General features: G+C 36.4%; 1 protein-coding gene across 2 annotated transcripts in view; it reads right to left on the reverse strand.

Moving 5' to 3' along the window:
* SPOCK3 (SPARC (osteonectin), cwcv and kazal like domains proteoglycan 3) overlaps nucleotides 1–22815 on the reverse strand; it is a 237720-nt gene that overhangs the window by 59158 nt on the left and 155747 nt on the right. For both annotated transcript variants that reach the window (XM_080371193.1, XM_080371194.1), the window contains one exon: nucleotides 12809–12923. In XM_080371193.1, the coding sequence (XP_080227319.1) occupies nucleotides 12809–12923 (115 nt within the window). The remainder of the gene's footprint in view (nucleotides 1–12808; nucleotides 12924–22815) is intronic.

A 22815-nucleotide genomic window follows, 5' to 3' on the forward strand; every position in this document is an offset into this window, starting at 1 on the left:
TATTTAACCACTTAGGTTAAAATGAATGATTATCAAACATAAAATTTAACAGCATTAATGATCTTCTTTCATCATAATGGATTGTCTAACTGTTAAAATTGCAGCAGCACACACAAAACCACAGAAGGTAACCATTTTGCCGGTGAAGACATATTTGCCATGAGATTTTGGTGGGTTTTTTTCCCCTACTAAAAAAACAAGGGAAAAGGGAAATGTAATCAACCAGCCCTATGAATGCTCTAAACTGATTCATTATGAGACTTATCTCTTCAAGAGAAGTCTTTTCCTTTGTGAAAAGTAACACTTTGGAGTAGTAAGAAAAAAACTCCAAATGAGTAATTAATCATTTTGTGTATATTGAGTCTTTACCTAAAAGCACTAGAGTGTCTAAATAGCCCTGAGTGTCACGAACAGTCCCACAGAAATCATCCTAAGTCTGAAGCGTCCATCCCTGGTATGTAGCCTCACCCCCAGGTACTGGTCTGTAGCCAACCAGCCAGCTCTGCCTGAGATGACGTTGGGCAAGTTCACCCCGAAACTGCTCCCTACACACAGGATGGATGAGGCCATGGCGGAACCCGGCTGTGCTTGTGTCCTCAAGCAGGCACGCCTGCTTTCAAAGTCGCAGGGGACACAGGGGACACATGCCCTTGGTGTCCTGTGGTAGAAATAGTCACACAATGTGCAGAGATGCAGCACTCACATTATTTTAGATACTTAGAATTTAAAAACTGTATCATCTAAACACCTTAGATGCCCATTTGCTGGTAACAGAACAAACATGAGAAGCAACTTCTCAAAGCGCGGCCCACCATAGCAGGCTAGAACTGCATTCCACAGCCTTGACACTTGAGGATTTTCCCATTTAAATGTACGTTTTGGGATATAATACACCTGGATTTGACAAAGCTGTGTAGATTTGAGTAGCCAAGGCTGCCAAAAGCAGCCATAAAAGTGGAAAGACTTGGAAGTGACAAAGCAGCCCAAAAGAAAACCAAAGCCGAGTAGGTTCTGGAGAAGACCGCTGTCGCAAAGACGCTTGGAACTGCGAGCAAGGAGCTGTTTCCAGTGACAGGTGTGTAATACCCCAGCTTTCCCTTTAGCATTACAGGGCTCTGCAACATTGACGAGCACTTAGCTAACAATCCTGTCTAAAGATTTCACTTAATCCTGGCAACAATAAAATGGGGTTTTTTTACAGCATTATAACACATATCTTCTGCAGTGTTATAAGGGTTATTTTTCATAAACACAGCATAAACATTTTCTTGCATTCTAGCCTTTTTCATATAAACCACAGTATTACGGAATGGACAGTCTCTCCTTAATCCTTCACTTCTTCCTTCTAACATTCAAGTTCAATGGAATTTTAATCTGTTCTGCAATTATGACTTCATTGTAGAGAATTAAAAAAATATAAATCACTGCTCAAACACACGCTACCTTCTTCCCCCACCCCCATCAGCTCCATTCTGATTCCAATTCATAGTTTTTACTACAATGTCTCTGCCTTGTTGCTTTACTCGCATTTGTGGTATCGCCTCTCTTCTGTGAGACATATTTCTATCCCTTGTTCCCAAATATTTTAACCCCTGTAAGAGCAGAAAGCAACAGCAAAAATTTATTTTTAGCCAAAACGATCACCTATTAACGACTAACCAATTTTGTTCTCCTTCATCAATTGTAAAGGTGTTAAAAACAAATGAACACACCCTGTTCCACGCAAGAGAAGAGAAATTACAGGAGAAACTCATGCATTTGTAGCAAAAATGATAAATGGAGTCACCTCTACAGCCTAACAACAGGTAACACAGCTACATCTCCATTTCCCCCGTCTTTCAAACACAGCCACAGGCCCTTCATCTTCTCACACATTTTACCGTTCAGTCTCAGCCATCTGACTGAACTTTGGGGTCTTCAAATCTCATCTGCCAAGTTCGGGCGTGCTTTTCCACATCACACAGACAAGTCCTGGCAAGCAGCATACCCCCCTCCTCTCCAACCTTCCCCTGGGTGCTGGGCGAAGGAAGCCCAAGCACTTGGTGTGCTTTGGCTAAGCCCCAGGCTAAATGGCAAGGGGACCCGGGGACTGTGGACACACAGGTCAGAGATACCTTCTCATTCCAAACACACTCTCTGTCATTCTACATCCTGTTAGATTGCTACTAATCACGCTACATTAGATTACTATTAATGATGATGGAGCAGTCTCTTTTTGGAAAGTCTTAACATGGAGTTTGATTAATGAAAGAAGATACTGCTGACAATTTTACTTGGTTCAGCATCACTCAAGCAAAAAAACATACTCCACTTAAGAATCTAAAAAAGATTAATGCAGAAAATTTATCTTAATATTGAAGGAATAAACAATAAAATTGGCTCCATTAAGTTTCTGTTATTACACAAACACAGTAATTAATATTAAATAAATGCCTTCTACAAATAAAGTAATACAGTATTTTTGTGCTAGAAAACTCCCTTTTCATCATATCATAGATATGAAAATCATTTACAGATACTAATGAATTCTTGCTAAGATTACTAGTCTGCTATCTTAGAAAAAATCTAACATTTATAAATATGAAACTACTAAAGTAATACATCTGATTGAACAATAGTACTTCCTATTAAAGATTGAGTAAAAAATGGTCTATAATCTACCTTATATCCAACAGAGAGAAAAAAATATATTCCTAACCAGCCTGACCAAATTTCAAAGCATCAATATCTACAATGCATCAGTTTTCACTTTACCTTCAAAAAGCTTCTATTTATACATAATATATATGTATACATATATACATATGTATACAGCTCAACATCACTGTAAATGCATATAATGAAGTAAAAGTGAAACCCAGCATTTTAGATTGCATGCCTGGACAAATATAGGTCTAAGATGAACAAGTTTGAGATTTAAATGTGAATACCATGTATTATACTATAAAAAGCAATAAAAGCAAAATGGACATTTACTGGTAAGTCAATACCATCTAAAGAACTAAAATGGATATATAACAACACATTTTAGTTTTGTAACGTCTTTAAAATCACAAAAGGTTTCAGAAACATCGGTAGAGTTCAGAAACATTTAGTAGAGTGAGAAAGCTTACTTACAGATAATGTCTTTTCCTCTAACAAGGAAACTGAGTCAGTGTGTTACAACTGATTTATATGGAAATCAATGGCAAGATTCATGCTGATGCCAGTAATAAATGCAAGAGCAGAAATACTAGCCCAGATCTGATTTTTGTGGTCAGCCCAAAGTGACATTAATCTCAAACAGTACAAGCCAAAAGAGATGAGACAAATGCCTGGTTTTGAGTGCTTCCACTGATAGTTGTGCACAAGCACTTCAGGATTCGTCTAAAGACTATTTTGAGAAAAATCAGCAAAATTTGCTAATGAAAATTAAGCCACTGGAAAAGCATAGAGGTTTTCATTTAATGTTGCACTCTATAGAATTGCAGTAGCAATTATATAAGAAAAATATTTTATTTAATCATAAATATAAGGCTAAGAAAAGCAGTAGACTAGAAAGCTGACAATTACCTAATGCAATTTTAACTCGCATGTATAAAATGTTGCTACCATCTATACTCCCAAACTACTGAGACTGCCTCCTTCCTTTTACTACGCATGTTCTTCAGAGAAAGTTAACAACAGAGTAGTTTCTCCATGACGAAAATCAGCATGCTTTTCTTTGTACTTGTTTTTATAGGCAAGTCACTTATTTTCTGCAACAAGCATGGCAGCGTAAAATCAGATGCTATAATTAGATCTTTTGGGAAATATTTTAAACCATACTAAAATATTTGCAAATAAACTCTGAACAGCACTATAACAGTCATTTTCTTTGGTGAGTTAATTTTGTCTTATCTGAGGTTTGAAAGTTAAATTTTATCCTTGATCACTGAGCATGAACTTCTTCATCTTATAGATGGGAAATTTGTTTATTCTTCTATAAATGGCTTCTCCTGGCTACCCCATAAAACTGATCACTGATAACATCAGGCCTAATTGCTCTAGCATACATTGTTTTGCATACAGATTTTATTCTGCTGATGTCCTGGGGTTAATCTTGCAGAAGAGAAGAGAATTGCAAAATAGTACTATCTGTCCTTGAAAGGTAATAATACAAAGTAGAGATTAAGGAGTTAGCAGAAATGTTATTTTTGGCCCTAAATCTCTTATTTGTGAAGCCTGGAAACCATTCAGTGCTCCCTTTGAACACAAACAAAAGAAAATCTGGGGTCTGGCATCTATACCTGTACTGTATGAAGAGTGGCTGAGGTCATGTGTTGAGAAGATACTGCTATGTAAATAAAATAAGAGGATTTGGGAGAGTGCTATTTTGCTGTTTGTTTAAAAAGAGTCCCTTTATTTGTTTTTCAAGCACTGATGCACAGAGAGCGAAACAGAATCCCTAGTCTTTAATCCTGCTGTTACTTATCCTCATCTCTCCACAGCAATTAACAGTTCAGCAGTACTCAGTATAAAATAGGATGCAGCTGAGAGCAGCTATGTTCTGTGATTAAATTTGTCAGGTATGCTCACTGAAAATACTTTCAGCATGCAATGTTGCCTTTTCACTTCCTTCTGGCAAAAGCTTAGACTCAAAAGAGTATGCCCTTTACAGCAGTTTCCTATGTTACCTATATAGCCCTCCTCAGATGATCAGATAAAAAGCCCTGTGTTTTTTTTTATGAATGTAAGTTTATCTCTGTTATTTTAGTGAAAATATCAAGTGAGCTCTTACTACAGGATTTATTAGAAATTAACTCAAAAATTGTTGAAAGCAAATTCTTCTATTTCAGTGGCTAATGAAAATGAGTATTTAATGTTTCACCCACACTGTCACAGCATTTTCCATCTCAGCTGCAGAACCTTCCGCTGATTCTGAGCTTTGGGGTGTGACTGCATGTCCCAGCTGCATCCTATCTTTGTATCAGGGCAATATTCCAACCTTGTTTCCATGAAGAACATATCCAAAGACATCATCTGGGAGGATGCTGTCGCACACATCACCCAAATCTTTGAAATAGACTGGGAGACCAGGCTTCTGGGCACATCACAGCACACATTGATCACAGTGTTAGCACAGCTTGACAGAGATATAAAACACAGGCACTTTGTCAAGCTTTTTGGATTTAAGAACAGTTAAATTTCCCCAATGTATGAACTCTAGAGTACAGCAAATTAAGCCAACTGACAACGGATGCTTTTCTTAAATATCTCTGGAAGGTATTTGACCAAGTTAAGAGTTGTCAGCCATACAATCGCCTGCTGTCCTAGCATTCAAATCATGTTTAATGAGGATCTTCCTTGTAAATGCAGAAATGCCACATATGTCTTCATTAAGCATATTCCTTTGACTGACATACTCAGTGGGATGTTATCTGCATTTTGTCTCCTATTAGGGTGCTGTGATAATGGAGAGAGTCATACCCCGGGTATTTGGTCCAGGCAACAAAAAGCCCAACTAAAACAGTCCAGCAACACCATTTTGTGTCTTGAAGGTTTTAATTGTTATTAATATCTTATACTTTTTTCATTTATACTTTTTTCATTTTTTTTCATTATTTAGTCAATACATTTCTCTATATAACCTACACAACAAATAAAGGAGAAACAGAAGGAAATGTTTGCAATGATGCAATAAATGTGGTATCATTTCAGGCAGAATGAATGATGTCTTTCTATCCCAGTTTCTGAATGGATGTGAAACAATTTTATTTCAGAGACTGATATATTCCTTCCTCTACATCATTCTGTGGCTTTTGAGAGATGTTAAATGCACAGAGAAGGCTGTTATCTGTGAGTTCCGATTTTATTTTCTGGAAGGTGGGGTGTGAAAAGTCCATCAACCCCAACTTTCCTAAGAAATACTTACCAATCTAGTATCACTAGTTTTCTGTATCTTGACTAGTAAAAGAAGTACGATGCTAGTAAAAAAGAAATCCAACGAAATATTTAGACTGGAAACAAAGTAAATTTCATACAGAAGAAGATTATAGATTAATCCAGATCCTGGTTTATGACAGTCCTACCCTGACTCCTCAACCAGTATCCAATATAAGCCAGAACTGCTCTTTCAGTCAGCTAGAAAATGTAAGTTATTATACCGTAAATAAATATATATATAAGTTCATATACACTATATTAAATGATGCATAAGAAATAAACAGTTAAATTTTTATGTCCTTATTTCTAAGATGTATATTCCACAGACCTCCGTAGTTCTTTTTGTAGAAAAAACAGACAACATGAGTCTTGAGCTACACCATGAGAACTAAACAACAGCACAAAATGACTTTCACTTGTCCATCTTTTTTTTTTGTAATGTCTTGAACTAATATTTTTTGGTTATTAAAGACTGAAGATTTTGCTATTGGCATTAATTCCTCTTTCTGAATTAACAAAACCTTTTATTTTAAGTTAATTATTAATCTTTTGTAGAATTTAACAGAAGACTACAGTTAGTAGTACTGACAGGTTAATAGGATGCAAGACTATACAGTGGCTCAGACACGTTTTCAGAATCATTTCATTACAATTAGAATGGCCAAAGTCACCGAACAAAGTTAAACTATCCCCAAAGTAGACAGGTTATTGTAACTTTTACAATAGCTTTTATTTTTGCCTGCTGTTTTCATTCATACTGAAAGAGCAAGAAGAAAAAGTGAACTTTCCATTATACAGCTACAGGTTTTTGTTAAAACCATATTGATAAGCATATCCTTATTCATTAAAGGTTTTCATCACAACTTTTGCATCACATCACATTTGTATCTCCTGAATGAGGACCATTTCAATATATATTTTAAAAAGATAAAATGTAACAGGTTTCAAGTCAATCTGTCATGTTCAATAAATGGACTGTAAACACTTACTTGAGAATATGAGTAGTCTGCTATAGAGAGATACATTTAACATTTTATTAAAAATTCAAAATAGAAAAAGCAACACTAAATACACTAAAAAGCAGATGATATTTTTGGGATCATGTCAAGGTATCACTGAGTTTGTCAGGCAATTGCAACGTCATTACTGATATTCATTAACATCAAAAGAAGCTAATGCACCTGAGAAAAGTACTTTGAAGATAACAACCTGCAAAATAAAACATTGTTGTGAAGTAGAAAGTTCAGTTGTGACTACATTTTGTCCAACTTCTTATTGATGTTTTCCACCCATTATTAACTATTAAGATTACAAAATGAAATATTTCTTTTTTCTAACAGGATAGTAAAATTCCTGTACCAAAGCCTTGAAATCAGTTAAGAACTTGAAAGAACTCTGCCACAACCTCACTCTTTCAGATTTTAAAACTTAATTTTTTATTTTCTTTAAGGAATGTCAGCAATATGTACTTATGTTACACAAATTTGTCCATTTGAGCTTCTATTCATCAATTTCAAATCGATTCAGTACAAATCAAACATGAATCAGTACTGGACTAGAAAACTGGAAAAACTGAAATAAAATTTCCTGTTACTTAAATACAGACTGAGAAAAGACACAACTGAAAAAAAAAGAGTAAGTTAAAATTCGAAAAAAAGTGACAAATGACAGAAGAGCACTCAATAAAACTATTTTCTTCTAAAACCCACACTTTTTAAAGGAAAAACTACATGAAGAAAAATGAAAATCTGTTAATGAGACAAGAAAACATTCTGCTAGAAAAGCCTTATCTTCATCACCTCTACTTCTCTATTATCGTCACCTAATTTCTCCCAAAGAAATTCTGCTGTTAATGTTTTAATCTCAAGCTGGCTGAAAGGAAACATGATTTAAATAAAGTCACAATCGCCAACTGCCAAAAGCTTTGTAATACACTTTAAATTACTGAAAGAGTACGTTGGTGAATCGTACATTACTAAATTAATGTAACAAAACTTCAAATAAATGTGCTAGTGCAGTAGGTGAAAAAATAGTTTAAAACATGAACGCTAAAACGTAGCAAGTAAGTCTGTATGTCTGTGAAGGTCTAAAACTGAACTTTTGAACCCTTCAAGCACAAGACTGCTACTTGCTAGCTGTGATTGTTATGGGCTGCTGTAAATTTTGATAAAACAGAAGTGGCATTTCCCAAATCCTCCATTAAATTATGAGACATGGGACAGAACTAATTAGGAGGCTGGTTACACATCGTGCCTCTGCACATAGGTGATTAAGTCTGGGAAAACTGGGGCAGGGGTGGTGGGGGTGGTAGCAACTGAAAAAGCAGGTCCTGGAAAAATTGCTTTCTGGAAAGAAGGTGTCCCTGAAAGACGACAGTTAAGATCCTGGCTGGTGGAAAGATGCTGGAAACAAAGAGAGATCCTGGAGATGAGCGAGACACATTGAGGACGAACGCTGGGGGAGTCCCAGGGAGCGTGGCCAGCAACACCTGAAGGTTTCTGCATGCAGCGGCACAGCAGAGGCCAAGGTAATTCTCTGCCTCACTGTCCCAGGTCAGCTGTGCCCTCCTGCCTGGAAGGCAGCTGGGTGGGAGGGTGATGGAGTGTGAGAGATGAAATCAGGTTGAGTAAAAGCTCTAATCTCACCAGTGCTTAAACAAATCCCACTATCCAGATGCACTACAGGTTCTCCTTTACTCTGTCTTGCCTGTGATCGTAACAAAACAGGCTAAACTTCATTACAGATGGTAGGCCTACAAGTTCCGACTGATTCTTTTTAGATAGCTAAATATGGAAGATAAGGATGCTTCAGACCCAAAAGGGAATGAAAAAAGGATTGATCTGGTGCTTGTTTTCTGGGCACTTGGGGATGGGTGGGAGGATGGGTGATCTGAATTGCCAGAAGGGAAAGCAGACAAGGTGTGCAGAGGGAAGTGTTAAAGGTGAACGGGACTTTGTACATCCCTAAAAATGAGTGCAGCTTCTGCATCTAACCCATCGACTGGTCTCATCTTCTTATCCCAGTGATGCAGTTGGTAAGCCTACACTTCACATCATGCATATTTGTTATCCATCAGACTAAAGAGCAGGACTATCAAAAACATTATCCTCTAAGACAGGCAAGGGACAGGGCTCAGTATGTCTCACTGCAAAAGGATCATAGTGTAGAGGGATTTTTGAAGGACCGAGGACATACGTTACCATTGTCTGGGTTGGACAACCCAGGCCTGTTAGTTGAAGCTGCAGAGCAGTTTTAAATAGTCCTGGGAACAAGCAGTGGGAGAAGAAAAACAGGCTACGCACAAACAAGAAGCCAGGTGCAGAGCAAGTCCTGGGAACCGCGAAATCAGCACACTCTCATCGGCACACTCTGATAAGGCACCTGCAGCATGCCCACCAATCAGCGACATGGACCCCCACGTGGCCCAGAAACTTTTATCCAATCACCTGTGTGTAAAGTCGAGTGAGCGGTCGGTTTAAGTTATAAATATAACCTGTTTGTTTAATAAAGTGAGCACGGCATGTAGCCATATTGGTGTGATTGTCGTGACTTGGCCGACTCTCCATGGGGGACCCTCTTCGTCATAACTACTCTTTGGAGCAAAAAATGATGCCCAGACAGTGCCAAGAACAGAAGTCTCCCCAACCTTGTAAAATGTGCAGTGCACAGAAGCCTTCCTCGTTACTGGTTCCACATAACCACTGGAAAAAAGACTCAGAAAAGCTTAGGAAAATAAAGACCTGCAAACTCCAGCTCAGTGAAATCCCTACATTCACAACTGTGCAAGCCAGTATGACCTGGATATCCCAAATCCTGGCACATACTTGAAAAGCAGATTAGGGCAAAAATAGGATGCAAGGCAATGGGTATGCCTGGAAAATAAGATAGGGTCCTAGAAGTGCTTCCTCACTTGTCTCTTTATTAGCACCTGTCACTAGTGGTGGTGCCCCCCATTCACTCAGGTTTACCCTTCTTTCTCATTCCACTTCTAAACAACTCCCTAAGCCACTCTTCTCTTCCATACTGCCCATCTTCATTTATTTCTAACTTTGTGTGATCCTTCCCTCTGACACTGCCTGCAGTGCTTTTCAGATCTTTCCTCTCTTTTATGGCAGTACACTAAGTTTTCTTTTGTTTTCTTCTTAAAAATTATTGGAACACCTGTTGTAAGTTCATAGTTTATATGACACCCACTGCTTTCACTAAACTGAAACCAAAAGAAAGATATGAAAGACCTTTATTTTATTATGCCTTTTTTTGCTTGTTTTGTTAGCAGTTTATAAATCTTAGTTCTAGATCAACTTCTTAGCCCTTTCATTTTTGGATTCGAGCTAACAGACTATACGCATAGGTCAGGTTCAATGTTATTAAATGTATCACTAAAATGAGCCAGCTTTCAAAAAACACAGAGATGGATTAGATTAACTTCAGAGTTTATTTTCAACTAAGAGTTTCCTATGATTTTATGATTAGGTTCACATCCGTTTTAAGAGGCAATTATGTTTCTCTAAATACTGGTTTAATTTTGCTTCCCAAAGGAGTATGGAGTTCCACACCAAGACTATTTTGGGAAAGTTCCAGGCATACTTTGCTCCCTAGATATACCAAAAATTCACAAGAGTTTGTCAATCTGAAAAAATGAAAAATTGTTCTTAGATAGGGGATGCATTTTAGGAAACCTTCATTTAAGTTATCTCTGAAACTGGAGCACTAATCTTACTTTGCCTCTTTAGTTTTGTCAAATTTCTAAGCAACTGACGTATGTGTATACAGCTTACAACATTTAATGGAGTTACATTTAAAGAAAATAATTCATTGCATTTTTACAACAAAATTGTAATAAATTTCATATTCTGCTACAAGAATGGCTGAAATTTCAGCAGTGATACTCAGCTCACTTTCACATTTCTCATGTCTCCTGGTCTTTGGCCTTGTAAAGAAATTATATTCAGATTTCAATGTTGCAGTAAAATGTACCAGTTTGAAAAGCCCTGTATTTTGCTTGCCGTGACAATCTGTCAGGACAGGATTAGTGTTAATTCCCATACTCGTACAGGATCTTTTTTCTTTCTCTTTTACATAACTAAGCACAAGTAATCTTGATCTCTTGGCAGTATAAATCTTCAAGAAGAATTTAATCCTAGGAGTTTTGTTGAAGCCAATAAAATTTGTCTATAGATTGTTTTCAGTTTTTAAGTACAGCAGTTCCAAAAATAGAATGTGCTTGAAAGAACACACAGAAAGACAAAAATCACCACACCAGGTGAAACAGCTTCCAGCAAAGAAAATGCTAATTTTATTTTGGTAAAAACTGAGGGCAATGTTACCATATTAAAAAAATTACCACTGGAGAATGGTAGGTCTACTACGCACAGAGAGTTGCTTCTTGGCTCATTATCTTGATTTCACTTCATGCCCACTGCTAAAGAAATATCCCCATATCTATGCTGGGGTTGCAGATCGTGCTGCTAGTGAGAACTGCGTCAGACTGCACTGCACGTCTTACCCACGTAAGGCTGCCTCTGCCAGTGGTTTCCATTCAGGCTGGCAATGTGAGCAGATGACAGGTTTATCTATTTATTTACAGTTACCACATGAAATTGTAAATTAATGCTTTATAAAACCTCAAGGCTGTATTGCTTTGCAGAGGTTTTATAGCATAGGGAGCATTTAATTACACATATTCGATTAATATGTAATTCCAAAATCAATGACAATGCCAAAGACCAAAAAAAGGGCCTTAAGGAGTGCTTCAGAGCAGTTTTTAAATTGAATTGTAATCCTGCCCAAAGCTCGGTGTTTGCAGCGGTCATCTATATTCACTGTTAAAAGAACATTAATTCATTTTTTAAACTAAGAAAAAACCCCAAAGTTTTGGCAGTACTACAGCTTATCATACAAACGATAAGATTCTCTTGCAAAATAAATTTGGAATAGCATATTAAACCATAACGAAATACCAGTATTAACAAAATCCAGGAATGTAACGCTGGTTTATTCTTGCAAGGGTGCTACACAAAAAAAACTATGATCTTCAAAAACTAATTTTGGTGTATTTCCAATGAGGATACAGGATATTTGTGCACAAAGATTTTAGCTTACTCATAAAAATTGTGACTAGACAGAAAGAAGAAAAATTAAATCTAACAGAGATCAGTCTGAAGAAATAAAAAAATGCAGACCTCCAGTCAAGCTGTTCTTGGATTTCAGGTCCATGGTGGCCTAAAACTTTACACTACCAAGGCTCTCCATTCAGGAATTATATCCTCTTTTGTATAACAACCGCCTTTCAAAGTCAGCTGGGAATCACTGAAATACAAATACACTTAGCCACATTTTTTTTTCTCCATTTTCACCGATGGTTAAGAAGCAGTGCAAAGCAACTGCATTTTCCAGCAGCCTAATGTCATGCATGGTCCAAAAGGAGGCGGATTTATTCCTATCAAACACTTTTCAAACAAAGAACCCACTTTTAAATGACAGCCTTTAGTAATAGTTCCATAGTTTAAGTGCAACTGCTTGCTCCCATGACAGTTATAAGGACTTTTAATTTTTCCTTTTTTCTATTAAACTTCATTTTCTTGAATAGTCAGTTGAAAACAGTGATGAACAAGGAATTAATTTTTCTTTGTCTTAAGTACAGCCATAAGCATCTTGAGGAATATTAAAGAGTGAAAAAAGAACAACAACTCATATTACAATAGCTTCATTTGAAAAATACAGCGGTATTTTACTGTAGGCACAATTTCAAAAACTACAGCAAAGAAAAAAAACCTTGAATAAAATAAAGCTGGTTTTATTCAATAATAATCATTGTCTGTGATCACTGTACTCTTCAGTGAACAAAATATTATTTCCTTCTAGAAACAAGCTGTTAAAAATATCACACAAATTACTCACTCACCTCTCCTATCATTTTTGCCTGCATTTGTGGATTTGTCAGAAGGGCAAGGGCAACGTCCTTCGCATTTCACTGAGATTTGTTTTCCTGAGACACAGGCTTGATAGTCTAATTTGCACTGTAAGGAGAGAGAATGACTATCATTAATATAAACATCCTTTATAATAAAAATTATAGCTCTTGAAGTATTTTGAAGCAATCTTTCATGAAGTGCTTAAATCTCTGCAGACATAGGTGCTAGGAAAAAACTTCTGCAGTATATGCTACCTTTGTACTAAGAATTAGATTAGATGGGAGGTAGAAAGTTTTTGTTCTTGTTCCCTAACCTGGCTACAGTTTCAGGCTCAATTCAAGCGTAAATGCACTCGTGGTGTTAGACTGATTTGTATATGCATACTAAATGGCAGTAGACTGCATTGATTTTGTTTGTATTATATGAACAAATAAACAATGTAACAATATTAATTATTGATAGGAAGTGATTAACAGTGAATTATTACAGAATTTATTAAATTTTCTACCTTTAAGGTGACAGTATTCTAGTAAAAAGCAATAAAAAATGAAACTGAAAGCTGTGCCTGATGCAATTCTGCACAATGAGTCTTTTCCAATATAGAAACAGTTTGTGTGGTTCTGATCTGTAGACTTAGATCTCCAATCCAGGAACCATACAAAAATTAACTAAATCTAACCAAGAAATGGTGTTTCAAGCATATAAAAGTAACATAGTTAAAGACCATATACATAGTAAATAGCATTATTGTAAACATTGTCATTCTTACTGAAAAGCTGAACTTGTATTCCAACAGAAAAGTTCTTGACCTACAGATCTTTCTGCAGGATATTTTGCCAACGTAGTATCAGAAAAAAAAACAAACCAAAACAAAGGAAAAAAAAAAAAAAAGCAGTTAAGAGCTTTTTCAGAAAAGGAAAGGAAAGGAGTAAGACTGTTATGGAGAACACTTCATCCCTGAGCAAAGGATGGACGATATCTCATTGGTCAGGTAAGAGAAATATAACTTAAGTGTAGGAGTCAGAAAACCAGTTCAAGTAACAAAAATATGAAGGGTTTTCTATGTATCACAACACTTCAGAAGTACAGTCTCACCAGAAATTGTGCCTTATATTCCTTGATTGTCTTCTGTTTGGGTATCTAACTTCAGATTAATGCAATTCCATTATACAATTACCAGGATTTCTGGCAAACCCTGAAGTTGACGTCTCTCACACACCTAAAAATGGATAAGGGGTGGGAGCACTGTAGCTGTGTAAGAATAAAGGAGCCTCCCGAAAAACTGCACTCAAGTTTTTCACTAGTATGCAGATGTAAGTACTGTGAATTTACAGAACTTTATCTATGTTTTATGCAGGCTTCTAACCCTGTCACACTCCCATGCATTTCTCTACCTAGCACAAGATGAACTGCATCACTGTATTGAAATAATATCTTTTTGCACCACTGCCAATACCAAAAAGACATATTAGAAGAGAGGAAATAATACATCAAATTTTGCGTATTTGCGTAAGATCATTATCATAGTTCAGTTTTGAATGTGCTACCTTTGGCCAAAAAGGCATGGTTAAAGGACACTGGGGCTAAAAGAATCTTTTAATTCTAATGAAAAAGAACAACAGATCTGCTCCAGCTGAAAGCTATACAAATAGCATTAGTGTCTCACAAAGGACCATAAAAGCACAGCAAAACAAACTGCTCTGTGCACGTTGACTATGAAACAACTGAATAGCTTTTGTATCCTTGCACAATTATCCTGGCTGCATAGCAAGGGTGCTTGCATTAGCCACGATGCCTGCCAGACCTCCTTTCAGACAGTGTGTGAACTAATTCATATTTTAATACTTGAAACAATCTTCAGAGCTAGTAGAACAGATCATAGCCCAAATATAATACATGTTTCTATTGAAAAGAGATACCTTCCTTTACTTAAGATCTGAGAATTGTTATTGTTCATTCTTAGTAGCTTAAGGAATCAAAACTACACGTATCTGTGCTTTAGGCTTTCATTACTCATGCTGGTGACTGAACGTAATCAGACGACCACTTAAAATTGGACATATAATCCCATTTCAGGTTTGTTTTATGGAGAATCACAATACGATGAGTGCAAAATAAATACTTTTTTTGAATATTTCTTTAATTCTATTCTTGAGATATTATTTTTTACAAACTCCAATGCTTCTATATTGTTCCACTTGAAGGTTGCTGAAGGAATGAGTAAATACTTCAAAGCTGCTCCAGCTAACATAGTATGTTGAGTTTAATCCTTTTGATTAATTTTTATTTAAAGTTGTCTATCTGGTCCTATTTGCAAACAATACTGTTCTTTTAAATGTGAAGAAAAACTTAATGCCCAACCCCTGCCACAGTCACTGCCACCTGTGTCAGTGAGTGCAAGGTCACTAACACTTCCCAAGCAGCACTCCCATTCACAGGCATGCCAACCCTTACACTCACTGAACTAATTTTATGGACAGGCAGGCAGCAGAGACAGGTATCTTGTCTCCAGAAACAAAACAAAATCATGGTGCTTGTGTAAGTCAGAAATGAATCAATAGGCTGTTCCGACAATATTCTGTGAGCTAATGACAGCAGGAACGTAACTGGTTAAAACCTCTTGTCCTTGTTCCCTAAACAAACAGTGCACTGGGATACTGCCAAGGCAGCTCAGCTAAATAACAGCAGGTCAGGCTCCCCTCAGCGTCACTTTCAAACTCATAAAAAAAAGCAAGCAACATACCTGGGATAAAAACTATAGAAAAAGAAATGTGGCATAAAGAATATGCGGACACAATGAGAAGCAGTGGTATAAAGGAAAGGTAGTGCTGGAAAGAGTGATGAATTTTTTTTTTTTTTTTGGTGGGGAAAATATTGAATAGTTTAAACAGCAGAAAAATACATGAACTATAATGTTATAGTACTAAAATGATTCCCGTGTATTTGGCTTTATTAGTGACTTTTCTATATGGAGAAAATATGTCATGCTGCTTGTTCTGCTTTCATCACAATCCCTCATATGCATGAAAAAATATCATTTTACTTCTGAATATATCTAGCATTTTACTTCTGATCTAGATTCCCCTTTCCTCTTAGCATATCAGTTTTCTACACTGGAGTTTCACTTTGTCTCATTTGTATGTTTGATTCTAAATATGCTTCCATTGTTTGAATTTTCACACATTTTGTTTCAAGACAGAAGAACAGGTATTTCTGACTTCAGAGCAATATGCTGCATAGTGCTAAAAAAAAAACAACAACAAAACAAACCAAAACACAAACCCCTTTCAATACAAAAAATATGTACGATGTCAAGGTCTCTTGGCAACATATTTCATAATGAAAAATTCCTAATTTCTGTACTGTCAAGTGCCCCACAGAAAAACACAATTTGTTTACTCATATTCTGCTTGTTTAAAAACCTGTTCAGTCTTAAATGGACTCAACATTCTTCAACATTTGCTCAAAGCAGTTGTTTAGTGAACTACAGACAAGCAATTAAAATCTGTGGGAAGAACATCAAAGAATATATGTCATATTTAGACATGACTCAGGCAGCTTTACTGTTACTACAGTAAAGATGAGAACAGTTATATTTCTGGAACAACTACTACAGTGTACGTTGTTTTGATATACCTGAGCTCTGCTCTTAGAACTACTGTCACAGAGTTAGGAAGATTAAATGACAATAATATATTTCATTAAGTTCTGCCACTTTCCATTCCAAAGCAGCTACCTGCCAAAGACTGCGAAACGGACTTCTGTATACTGTACATAAAAAGAGTCTAGTTTTGCCCCAAAATGCAAAAAAAACCAAACAACCTACTTTTCCATGGCAAAATAATGAAAAAATGAAAATACAAGGGAAAAACCCTATTATTTGTATGTGCATTTGACTGGTGTAAATACAAGGACAGGATACACTTACTACAGTAAGTTCCAAAGAAGCCCAAATTCCCTTGTACTTGTAAACCAAGTTCAAGCTAAATATCATATGTTTCTATATATACACATTTGTCTTTAGAAACCCCCCAAACCATCCTCCTGTGCCCAACTGACCTAATTTTTCAAGTGTGAATGACAGTGTGCAATTCATTAATATACGGGGAGGCCACCAATAAAACCTGTGACTTTGGAAAACTTGGTAAACTTCAAATACACAGGAAACCTCCAGGGAAAGCAGTAACACGTCAGCACAAATGTCACGTATACACAGGTAAAATCTCTATGTGACGCAAAAAAGAGTATTTGGATAATAATTATACAGTCTAGAAGTTCTCAAATTAGTTGAATTTGATAGCTGCATCTGACCACTTGAACTGGCTGAGCAATCTTGTAGCCATTGAGAAACTGTGAAGGAAAGAAAATGTACTATTAGACTGTAAATGAATGAAAGATGAAAAAATAAATAATGAGGGGAAATATTATCTCAGAAATCCTAGAAAAAAAAGCAGATTTGAAGCTTGGTTTCTGGGCAACTAGAAGAAAGGAGATGGACCATGCTATAGGGTTTTATCAGGCAAATAGTTTCATTCGATGGAGGAACGTCTAGAAAACAGAGACATAGCAGACTGCAAGTACCTTGATTTTACTGAGGCTTGTCACACTCTTTTTTGTATTGCAACATGGTAAGCCATACTGGGAAGTATGCTATTTGTGTGCTTACGTTGTAAGATGAGTACAAAACTAGTGGGAAGTGGCCCTCAGAGAGCAGCGATCAATGGCTCACTTAAAAGGGAAGGCTGCACTGAGCGGACTTTTGCAAGGCTGAGTCACAACCCTGGAATTATTCCGCCTTATCATTAATGGCTTGGAAGATAAAATAAAAGATATCCTATTAAATATGCAAGATTCTGGAATAACTGTTAAAGATAGTAAGATAATAACTATACTCATATTATTGAAATAGGCTATAAATATAATGCTATTCAATATAGAAAACTGCTATATTGTACTCAGGTAGACATAATAATCATGTTTAAAATAAAACCTATGAAACAACTGGCTAGACATCCATTCCAAAGGAAAAATAAAAATTAGTGATCATTATGAACAATTGAATGGTATTTAATACCATTACTGTAACAGGATATATAAAGAGGATTGCAACCTACAAAATATGTAAAATAATCCCGCACAGCTCTGGCATTGCTTACAATAGAGCACCCTGCTCAGCTTTGTGACAAGGTTTCAAACAAGATAGGAATTAATTGGAAAATGTAAACAAACAAACAAAAGTAACAGAAATTATCAAAAGCCTAGCAAACAGTCACTAAGAAACCAAGGAAGAGACTCAAGCAGTGGGGATGCTCAATGTTGAGAAATAAGGATTCACGTAAAAGCTGTCAAACAGGTAAAAGGCATCTGAAAGATCCCTGAAAAGAATCCCATGACAAATGTTACAAGAAATAATTGGCTTAAATGGCTACAGAAAAGTTTCAGATTAGATACTAAGACGACTTGCTAAAAATAAGGGTAGTGAAGTATTAAAATGAATTGCTGGAGAAGTTTATTGAATCTTAATCACTGTCTTTAGAATCAGGATTAGCTAAACCTGTCAGGAATGACACCTGTGTGGTTTATCTTGCTTTGAGGAAATGAGTGGGCAGGATAGCATCAGGCCTATTCAGTGGGGAAGTACAGGGCAGCCCTGCTCTGGGCACGAACCAGCGTCAAGAGACTATTGCTTGCATGAATCTTGTTTATTTGCTGGGGAGATTGAAAGACGTGTAATGAATGAACTAGAGAAAATGCATGAAAGAAAAGGAAAATAACACTTATGCTGGTCAATGGATCTTAGATAACTCCAGCAAAATTCTGTTTGATACTGAGTGTATTTGTGCTCTCCTGAGCTCCTGACACCTGAGATTTGATTTGGGAACATGTTAAGTATTTTTCAATAAACTAAAATAAAATCGAGTTGAACATATAAATGCTTTGTCATGTGAAATACGAAAATAGAAGTCTTTCAATTGGATACCAAAATCTCAGAAATAACTGGCTTTGCTTCCATTTATCTGCAGAACCATCTTCGATTTGTAAAACAAGACACTCATATCACACAGAGGGACTGTGTGTGAGACTGTAAATTAGTTACTATTTGCAGACTTCTCAGAATATACAGGGAATAAAGACATATTAAAGCAGATGAGGAATTTAGTTTAACTGTGTGGCTACTGTATAATAAAAGACATAAGACTGTACTGAACAGTGCAGAGAAAACAAATTACTGATTAGATACAAGAGAGGAATGTCTGTTTTGTGTGTTAAGTGAATCGAGAGCCCTGTGGAAGAAACGAACACAGAGTTAAGACTGCATCGCACGTCTACCCAAAAAGACAGACAAACAGCGCTTGTGCAATGTTAACTTGGCATTTCCCAGTATTTTATCAATTAGCTTTTTCTCACAGACTAATTTCCGTTCCTTTTTGAGAACGCTACTACCTCAGAGGTAAGGTAAATTTTCTCCACCATATTTTTGTCTTGTCAGGAATATCTAGCAGCTTTTAAAATAACTACCTAAAGCTAAGTAATTCTCTCATCTAAGCTAAGCAATTTCTCTGGCAAGCAAGGAACAGAAGCTCACAAGCTAGTGCCTTCAGATGCCATCTCAGATGCTCCCTCCAGCTCCTCCTTGCCTTCCCCCCATACAGACCATGCAGCTGGAAGCAGAGCTGGTACACCCTACAGATAAAGATGGAGGTCGGCTGCCAGGGCGATCACCTGGCCTCCCAACGTGTACCCCATCCATCACGTGCTTCAAGCCCTTAATATTGAAAGACTGAAGTTTGGAGAGATACATCAACACACACTTTTCTACCATATAACTTTGCAGCATCAATGAAGTGCAAATTCGATGTGAATTACAGTCTTTTAGAAATTTTCATCTGGTGAGGTATATGACACTTACAGAAATGCTTTCTAGAACACCATCACATTTAATGCTGAGCATTTAGTAAATTACTTTTTAGACAACCAATAACTACTACTTATGCAACTGTAGAAAGTGTTTAATCTTTGAAAGGTAACTGTCACTTTTAATTGTACCTTGTCTCAATAATGAGAGCTCTGTAAATGTCCAGGACTTTCCTGTGCATTTAAAATTAAATAGGGCACGCCATCTAATTCTAAGAAAAAAATGAACTGATGGATAATTAACTTCAGAGTCACCTAATAATTATTAGGTCATATGCTACAAATACTTAATTTGAACACATACTTCCATATAGGGACAAAGTTAATAGGTTTTTTTTCTTATTGTTACCAACTGTGGTCATGACAATGGTTCTGACACCAACCAGTGAGAGGAGAGAGAGTAAGAGGCCCTACTTCTGACTCCTCAGCTCTTCCACACCCTTGTTCACTCAGCTCCAACCAACCTTCCAGGGTATGGAAGAGGAGAATAAGTGATCTAGTGGAGGTGAAAATGGGGATATCGGTAGGCATTGGAGAATTCCAAAATCTTACCACCGTATTTGACAAGTTGTCCACCACAGCCTTCTGCACTGCCACCTACCAACTGAATGTTCACAGGTCAAGCAGAGAAACCTAGCTGTTATAGCATAAATAAATAAATTGAATGGCTGAGAGAATTTGGAATATCCTCTCAAATTTACATGTTCCTACCAAAAATGCTCACAATTCTTCCCTATTTTCTAGATGATCAACAATGGGCAGTTAGAAGACTTTTGTAGGATAAGAAAAGAGCTCTTTGCTAGAGTACCACAAAGGTAAATGCTGAAGAAGAGAATGAAGTGCTTCTTCCAGCATAATCATGTGTCTTATTGGTAGAAATCTCCGCTGTAGAGCTCCCCATTCATGCATCAAAACACATCCCCGCTTTCTCTCCGTTTTTAGAACCTGGTATATGACACTGAAAAGATAATCTCTGATTACCAGTACTCAGTACCGTGTGCTTTCAGCTTCATTTCATGCTATTTTGCTTATCCATGTTCCCTGTTTTCTCACTTTATCCCTGTTTCACAAAGCTTACATACAGTCCCCTGGTCCAAATTTGCTTCTGCTGTTTTTTGTGCAAATTGCTATGTGAAATAATGGCCTCAGATTTGAGCCATCTAAAGTAAAATATGTAAGAAATTCTGATATGTTTTAACTGGGTTGGTGATTCTTGTCACTAATTATGGGGGCAAGGTGGGCAGAGTGAATGCTGCTCAGGTGATGTTCCAGGTGGAAATCCTTTCAAGGATCCACCTGATTTTCAAATCAGCCACCTGAATTTTCAGGCACCCAACCACTCTGGTAAATATATACATCACCATCTTATTCTATACATTTTGCAAACAGGTAAACTAATATTTTATACCATCAAAGCAGCACGTAAAGCTTAATAAATGCAAAGTGACAAAACCCTGAACTACTTGAAAAATACTATTTCCAGTGAATTAAGAAGTATTAATAATAATGCTTCTAGTAATTTTTGTGTAAGAAAAACTTACTATATTACCTCATATCTGAATTAATGTTTCAATATTCCTTAGAGAAAATAAATTCTATAAAAAACAAAGTATTTCAAATATATATTAAAAAAAAACCCAAAAATATTTACGAGTGTGTTTTAAAAAAACGGATTAACAAAAGGGATGAAAATATATAACCATATTACTCTTACCTATATTATTCCTTCTGATCTTGGCTTATTCAAACATTATAAACACTAACACAGTTTTAAAATATACTAATAGCTTCTTGTAAGTGTGCTTAATAAAAAATATCCGTCTGACATACACACACATATACTTCAAGCCTATAAATTCTGGCTCTTATTCAGAGCTCTTGTCCATATAGTCTAAATTTCAGCACTTCATCAGGCTCCTTGTTTCAAATTTCAACATATTTAGCAGACCCAAGCTACAGATGCACCGAATGTTCCCTCAACACCATATGTACATGAGATCCTTGGTGTATCTCATTCCTGGCATTCACAATTTTGTAGTTTGGAGAAAATTTCTAGAGAGATAGAAAAAGGAATATTGCTCAGACAAAACCAACAACATTTTTCAAGTTCCCACTTCAAATTTAAAAATTAATATTCAAAGAAAAATTTAAAATGTGAGCAAAACCATTGAATTCTGCTAAAACATCATATTCATAACAATATATTGGTTCAAAATCAGCCAAAAAAGTTCTTCACTGATTTTCATCTGACATGCAAATTTCTGAGTAATGGCAATGGAAAATGAAAGTAATGGCAAAACTACAAAGCCTTATAAAATATGACACAAATAGCTTGCAAAAGCACGGAATTTTTTGTTAAAAGAATCTGCTTATTGCTTATTAACATGCATTATCACTGTATTTTTAATGTGATACGGCTTCCTAAGCCATGCTCGCTGATTGCATTAGTAAGTAAACAAGTTCAATTTATGTAATTATCTCTAAGTTGAAATATTTATAAAGTGATATGTGAGCTAAAATAGCATCTAAAGGGCGTGCTCATTAGTCCTCAATTACAGGAAAAATAATGAAAGTAACGAAAGTTATGTGCATGGACCTATAGCTAGTCCATGCTGGGTTATCCCATCCAAGATTCTAAGATATTTAAACTATACTATGTCAATTGCGAGGGAAAAAGGGGAAAACAAAAAAATTAATTCTGTATAGCTACTTACATTTAAGTGAAACCTTCATCTGTTTGGCTTGGAAATTTGACATACCACACCTAAGCCCTCAGTGTTCTTACCACCACATTGCCTCTACAGCTCTTAACTCTGTTCTTTCACCCACCTAAGAATGTATGCTAAAATTTATTTTAACTCAAAGAACCGAATTTTATTTATTAAACAGACCAAGACAGAAGGCTCCATGTGCTATCAGTGAAGGAAATGTTTATGAAATTCCACATTCATAATGGTTTTCACCCTGTGAGGCAATAAACGTGTTGTTGCGCAAGTGGGAGTTAATATTACAAAGTACGGCTGGTTTTCCCTGGATTACATGTATCTCTTCCTGAACTCAAAGAGATATATCTTGTGTAGAG

This window comes from Falco punctatus, assembly GCF_963210335.1.
Source record: "Falco punctatus genome assembly, chromosome: 1".
Taxonomy (NCBI): Eukaryota; Metazoa; Chordata; class Aves; order Falconiformes; family Falconidae; genus Falco; species Falco punctatus.